General features: G+C 39.4%; 1 protein-coding gene across 2 annotated transcripts in view; it reads left to right on the top strand.

Moving 5' to 3' along the window:
* Positions 1-8,057, top strand: part of kcnt2b (potassium sodium-activated channel subfamily T member 2b) — a 177,175-nt gene that overhangs the window by 71,872 nt on the left and 97,246 nt on the right. For both annotated transcript variants that reach the window (XM_062049865.1, XM_062049864.1), the window contains exon 10: positions 4,205-4,385. In XM_062049865.1, coding sequence (XP_061905849.1) covers positions 4,205-4,385 — 181 coding nt within the window. The remainder of the gene's footprint in view (positions 1-4,204; positions 4,386-8,057) is intronic.

Genomic DNA, 8,057 nt, shown 5'->3' with positions numbered 1-8,057 from the left:
CACACACACTAACACAGACACACATACACACACACACACACACATACTGTCTCATGTATACATGGTGGGTACCGACACACACACAAACACAGACACACACAAACACAGACACACATATACACACACACACACATACTGTCTCATGTATACATGGTGGGTACCGACACAAACACAGACACACACAAACACAGACACACATATACACACACACACACATACTGTCTCATGTATACATGGTGGGTACCGACACACACACAAACACAGACACACACAAACACAGACACACATATACACACACACACACATACTGTCTCATGTATACATGGTGGGTACCGACACACACACACACACACACACACACACACACACACACACACACACAAGCACACACACACATTCATACACACACGCACACACACACACACACACCTACGCACACACACACACGCACACACACATTCATACACACACGCACACACACGCACACACACACACACACACACGCACACACACATTCATACACACACGCACACACACACACACGCACACACACACACACACCTACGCACACACACGCACACACACACACACACATTCATACATACACCCACGCACACACACACACTCACACAGCTTGTGAAGTGACTGGGAAATGCAATGAGGATGTGTTGAGTGTTGTGAATAAAAGAGGGAAGATGCAGGAGGGCAAGAAAAGAGTGATAGACGCAGGAAAGAAAACAAAGCGTAGGTAATTGGTGGCTGCGAGGGTGAGATAGCAGCGTGATGTGACAACTGGGCCTGCCATTGTTGCAAAGCAACAGGAGCTCCCATTGAAATATGGACAGACTGTGATTAAATGTACATCAGCTATAGAAGCGAGTATATAAATATGCGATGCTGGCATGCATCCACCCACCTACAGACACTTGGTTAGGCACACTGGCCATATCATCCAAACCCAGTTCTATAATGGCACCGGGGCCAACTTAAACTGTAGTAAGTAGACCTCACAACATACTGCTAGCCACAACAATAATAATAATAGATTGTATTTGTAAAAAGCACTTTACGTTGAGCAAACAACCTCAAAGTGCCACAGTGTAAAAAAAAATAAAAATAAAAAAAATAGTAATAATGAGGGATGTCCGATATTATCGGCCGATAAATGCGTTAAAATGTAATATCGGAAATTATAATAATAATTATTATTATTGAATGTGCTTTATAAATAAAGTTGATTTGATTAGATTTTTCAAAAATCGATTTTTTTATTTTTTATTTTATTTTTTTTAATTAATCAATCCAACAAAACAATACACAGCAATACCATAACAATGCAATCCAATTCCAAAACCAAACCCGACCAAGCAACACTCAGTACTGCAATAATATCAACAACAGTATCAATTAGGGATGTCCGATAATATCGGCCTGCGTTAAAATGTAATATCGGAAATTATCGGTATCGTTTTTTTTATTATCGGTATCGTTTTTTTTTTTTTTTTTTTTTTAATTAAATCAACATAAAAAACACAAGATACACTTACAATTAGTGCACCAACCCAAAAAACCTCCCTCCCCCATTTACACTCATTCACACAAAAGGGTTGTTTCTTTCTGTTATTAATATTCTGCTTCCTACATTATATATCAATATATATCAATACAGTCTGCAAGGGATACAGTCCGTAAGCACACATGATTGTGCGTGCTGCTACTCCACTAATAGTACTAACCTTTAACAGTTAATTTTACTCATTTTCATTCATTACTAGTTTCTATGTAACTGTTTTTATATTGTTGTACTTTATTTTTTATTCAAGAAAATGTTTTTAATTTATTTATCTTATTTTACTAATTTTAAAAAAAAGTACCTTATCTTCACCATACCTGGTTGTCCAAATTAGGCATAATAATGTGTTAATTCCACGACTGCATATATCGGTATCGGTTGATATCGGTATCGGTAATTAAAGAGTTGGACAATATCGTAATATCGTATATCGGCAAAAAGCCATTATCGGACATCCCTAGTATCAATTTTAGTTACAATTTCCACATAGCAGTGATTAAAAATCCCTCATTAACATTATCATTAGACATTTATAAAAAAAAAGAAAAAAAAAAGAACAATAGCTTACACTTACATGGCATCCAATATTTTCACAAAGATAAAATAAGTAATATTTTTGGTTCATTTAATAGTTAAAACAATGAGTTGATAAAACATTGTCCTTTACAATTATAAAAGCTTTTTACAAAAATCTGCTACTCTGCTTGCATGTCAGCAGACTGGGGTAGATCCTGCTGAAATCTATGTATTCCATGAGTAGACAATCCTTTTGAATCGGGAAAATATCGTTTTTGAATCAAGAATCGCGTTGAATCGAAAAAAATCGATTTATAATCGAATCGGGACCCCAAGAATCGATATTGAATCGAATCGTGGGACACCCAAAGATTCGCAGCCCTACTAACCACCACCCATCAGGAGCAAGGGTGAAGTGTCTTGCTTAGGGATGATACTCGAAACCGGTTTTCCCGGTTCTTTGATAAGAAAAGAACCGAGTCCTCGGACTCGAATCCCTTTTTGAGAACCGGTACCCGTTATCCAGACCACTATAGTAAAGGAAAAGAGTTGATTCTTTATTCGAATCCCGTCCCGACCAGAAATGCTCCGTGGGACATCACAAGAAATGACGTCATGTAGCTCAGTCATTAGGCGCAGATAGCGAAAGCAGGAAAACAATGGACGGGAAAAAGCGCTCCAAGGTGTAATAAAGTTCAAAACAAAAGCTATAATCCATCGAATAACTTTACTGAGAGATTTTAGCAGGGTAAAACACATGACCAACACTTTTACCACCAACCGGAAACATAGCAACCAGGCTAGCAACGCACCTCCTTTACGGCAGCTGTCGCAACGTTCTTAAAACAACCGCAGCACATACATATATATACAACATATCTCCCTTTTTTAACTTTTGTTTTTCTTTCCTTGTAAACGTTACAAAATCACACTGTAGATGTGTTGTCTGTCTAATTATAAATAATGCAGACGAGTTCTTGACGTTTACTTTCACAGCGTGGCAACATGCAACACTTTTCGGGGCTACCGCGCATGCTCGTAACTCCCGTTGCATGCTGGGTAGTGTAGTTGTTATATTCTCTAGCTCATAACATTTTTCCCCCTATAAAGAAATAATGTTAACTCAATAAAGTGTATTTCTTTTTTTAGCTTTAACTTTTCATTTTTTTGCATTGTAACCACATTTGCAAAGAACTTTTCTCTTCATAGAATTTTCTTTCAATAAAGAAATAAAGTGCAAAAATGTCAAAGCATCATAACAAACAGTTATGTTCCAATAGCAGCAGAAGTGCTCTTTTTGGAGAGCTGTATTATTTTCAGTTTTGTGCCCGAGGGACTGATTTTATTTAACACTATATTATTATTTATACACCTATAGTGATCACAGAGACAGCTTGTTTTTGTGTTACTGTATATATTTGTTTCTCTGAAAAATCCCACTTAATATACTTTGGGTAACAACAGTCAATATTTATTTATTTTATTTTATTTTTTTAGGTGGGTAACAGTCAATATTTATTTATTTATTAGATTTTATTTGTTTATTATATAATAAAAGTGAGCTTTTGTTAAACCAAATATTGTGTGTTTTTTTCCATATACAACAACCTATCTGGACTCGATAAGAGAATCGATAAGGAATCGGTTCGATAAGAGGATTCGATAATAGACTCGAACTCGATAATTCCTTATCAAACATCATCCCTAGTCTTGCTCAAGGACACACGGATAGTGACGAGGTTGGTAGAAGGTGGGGAATCGAACCAGGAACCCTCCGGTTGCTAGCACGGCCACTCTCATAACCGCGCCACGCCGTCCCCTACTAATAATCACCTCCACTACAGCAAGTAAACTGTAGTTCTTGGTATCTTAAGTACCATTATCACTGGGGGGCGAGGCTAAACATGTTACACAGCGAGGGCAAGCCAGGAGTTAGCATGCGATCGGCCAATTTCACTCGTGGATGATCGGTATCGATATGGGCAGCACAAAACCCAGATCAGAACATCCCTAATTGAAATATAACTAAATAAGGTAAGTGTAATTATTAGGAAGTATGATGCAGTGTGCAGGTGCACCTCATTTCATGAGCACCTTCTTGTCCTTGTCTCGCAGCATTTGCGGCATTCAGCACCTGGAGCGAGCGGGCAACAACCTCACCTTGTTCGACTCGCTCTACTTCTGCGTGGTCACCTTCTCTACCGTGGGCTTCGGTGACGTCACCCCCCAGATCTGGCCCTCGCAGCTGCTGGTGGTCATCATGATCTTTGTGGCGCTCATCGTGCTGCCCATACAGGTGACAACTTAGAGACGCAGCAACGGCTTCCGTGGACGGGTGAAGGTTGGATGTTACATTTCATAGGAGATGCTCTCTCTCGGGAAGACGCCAATCCAAAAGGAGGCGGCATTACGAGGTGACCATTCTCACTCCATCAAATAACTGACTTTCTTTTGGGGTACCAACTCTAAGGCCCCCTTCTACACTAAGCCTTCTACACTTAGGTTATCCAGGGTAAATCCCACCTAACCTTATACGTGTCCACACACACACACACAATGGTCGTTTAAGACCCCTCCCCCCTCCGTCAGCCGGCACAACGCGACCTAATACGCATGTTCCTCCAGTGTTGCTTTGTGTGCAAGTTCCTAAATGTAACTTATCTGAACAATATCCAGTGTTGTGGTATTTCAATGAACTGGAATCCGGTGTTCTGAGAAGTGTTGTATCCCAAATAGCTGCAATCGGACATTGGAAAGTTCTCTCGCCGTCTGAGAAGTGTTGTATCCCAAATAGCTGCAATCGGACATTGCAATCAGACATTGGAAAGTTATCTTGCCGTCTGAGAAGTGTTGTATCCCAAATAGCTGCAATCGAACATTGGAAAGTTCTCTTGCCGTCTGAGAAGTGTTGTATCCCAAATAGCTGCAATCGGACATTGGACAGTTCTCTCGCCGTCTGAGAAGTGTTGTATCCCAAATAGCTGCAATCGGACATTGGACAGTTCTCTCGCCGTCTGAGAAGTGTTGTATCCCAAATAGCTGCAATCGGACATTGCAATCAGACATTGGAAAGTTATCTTGCCGTCTGAGAAGTGTTGTATCCCAAATAGCTGCAATCGAACATTGGAAAGTTCTCTTGCCGTCTGAGAAGTCTTGTATCCCAAATAGCTGCAATCGGACATTGGACAGTTCTCTCGCCGTCTGAGAAGTGTTGTATCCCAAATAGCTGCAATCGGACATTGCAATCAGACATTGGAAAGTTATCTTGCCGTCTGAGAAGTGTTGTATCCCAAATAGCTGCAATCGGACATTGGAAAGTTCTCTTGCCGTCTGAGAAGTGTTGTATCCCAAATAGCTGCAATCGGACATCGGAAAGTTCTCTCGCCGTCTGAGAAGTGTTGTATCTCAAATAGCTGCAATGGCTTACTCTTAAGGTATTCATGTGTGATTTCCACAAGCGTCTGTACATGTAGAAGAAGGAGAAACACGGGCATGTCTGGGTGACTCGCCTTCATATTTCCAGTGGTTAACTCCGGTTGTTATGAAGCTGGCTGTGGCGTGTTCTTTCTGACGTCACTTCCTGTGCGGGGCCGCGGTCTTTCTGACGTCACTTCCTCTCTGAACTCAGTTTGCAAACGATCTAAGCCAAGAGCCGGAGATTCAAGAAATGCACGGCGCACTTAACCATGTAAAAAATTGTCGGGGCTTAGGCTGAATAATTATTGGTTTAAGGGGTTATCCGGCTTAGTGTAGACATAGCTTAAGTGGGTAACAAAAAGGCGTAGCCAGATACACTCCTGACGGTTGATTGGTGGGCTTGTTGACCCTGCTAACAGGGTGGTCTTCAAGCAAACTCATTAAACGGTGAAATCAGGTCATATTTTAGTCAAGTTATTGCACACAATATTATTTACTCTAAGGGGGCGCCCCGGGCTAAATTGGGGCCCTCGGGAGAACTTTATTCTGAGGTCCACGATTAATGTGCGTGTTGTGTGCTAACATTGCACGTGCTATTCATAACTGGTGCAGACCGCCTTGAGGATTTTGCGTGTACTTATTTATTTATTTATTTATTTTTCTGTCCTTTCCAGCTTCTCAGGCAAATAATATTTTTGATGTAGAGGGTAGGTGCCTATATCGGCTGTACACATTTACTTTACAAAAGAGGAGTGTAGGATACTTTTCATGTTGCCTTATTTGTATTTGACTTTATTAAATGTATTTATATTATCATTTGGTGCAGCCGGGCCGGAGCAGGAGGGGATAGAAAGAGGAAAAAAAGGAAGACAGAGGGGTAAATTATGGGGACAAGAGGGGGATTAGACAGAGAGACAACAACAACAACAATAACAACAACAACAATAGAGCAACATCAGCAAATAGGATATGTACAAATATGATAGTAAAAGTGATAGCAAAGAAGCAGTTAGTGAAATAAATAATAATAACACAAAAATGACAATGAGCATTATTACACTACAAATGGATCAATACAAATACCAATAGAAATATCACTATTGATAATGAACAATACCAATAATTTACCTCTATTATCAACAATACAGTTGTTCAAATGCAACAATACATGTACGTCATGATAACTAGAGATACAAAATAAAGCAGAAAAATGGAAGAAAGAGAAGCCAGCTATGTTAACCTTGTAGATTGTTATTGTAACAATAGGTTAAGCTTTGTTGGATTTTGCGTGTCCTAAGCAGCTTTCACCCTGGAGACACTCGATCATTCATGTTTTCATGCTCCTCCAATATCCGATATTCCGATATTGTCCAACTCTTTAATTACCGATACCGATATCAACCGATACCGATATCAACCGATATATACAGTTGTGGAATTAACACATTATTATGCCTAATTTGGACAACCAGGTATGGTGAAGATAAGGTACTTTAAAAAAATAAAATAAAATAAGATAAATAAATTAAAAACATTTTCTTGAATAAAAAAGAAAGTACAACAATATAAAAACAGTTACATAGAAACTAGTAATGAATGAAAATGAGTAAAATTAACTGTTAAAGGTTAGTACTATTAGTGGAGCAGCAGCACGCACAATCATGTGTGCTTACGGACTGTATCCCTTGCAGACTGTATTGATATATATTGATATATAATGTAGGAAGCAGAATAGTAATAACAGAAAGAAACAACCCTTTTGTGTGAATGAGTGTAAAAAAAAACCCCCAAAAAAACGATACTGATAATAAAAAAACCGATACCGATAATTTCCGATATTACATTTTAACGCATTTATCGACATCTCTAAAAAAAACTAATGCCATTTTTTTTTTAAACGCATCAATTGAATTTGTTTTTAATCAGCCCCTAAACTCACACAGCATGCAGCTATAAAATTAGAAAAGGATGTTGCTGTATTAGCCATATGTGTAATCTTTCTTTATTTTCTGACAGACCATGCAAATATGTTGACACACACTCTCTGTTCCTCGTCTGTCTTTGCGGCGCGAGCACCGAGCCTGCAGCCGTGTACGCAAAATCGTGTCAAATTGTTTGCCAACACAACAGGATGGTAGCCTAGCAAACAACATCCTCACATTATATTGACAATATACACAGGTTGACTAGCTTTGTGCTAAACTTATCCTGCTAAACTCATTTCACAGACGGTTAGATGGAGACAAGAACCTCACACGGTGTGAGGACTCGCTGCATCCTACGTCTTTTTACAACTTTATTTTTATTCTCTCAGTCCCACAACTGTCATTAAACTGCTTTTTGTACACAACACTAAACAAAATGTGTTGGTTACATCCTGTCCTGTTTGCAGTCTCCCAACTGGCAAACAACCGCACTTGCAAGAAAGACGTCAGACAAGGAATGATTTGATTTGAAGTTCATTATTTGGCCAGCCATCCGAATGATGAGAGTCAGGTGTCCTAATCACTTGGCCCAGTGTATCAAATCAAGCACTTAGGCATGGAGACTG

Source organism: Entelurus aequoreus, linkage group LG06, assembly GCF_033978785.1.
Source record: "Entelurus aequoreus isolate RoL-2023_Sb linkage group LG06, RoL_Eaeq_v1.1, whole genome shotgun sequence".
In the NCBI taxonomy this organism is placed as follows: Eukaryota; Metazoa; Chordata; class Actinopteri; order Syngnathiformes; family Syngnathidae; genus Entelurus; species Entelurus aequoreus.
The sequence above is the reverse complement of the archived record's forward strand: the minus strand, read 5'-3'. Positions and strand labels throughout refer to the sequence as shown.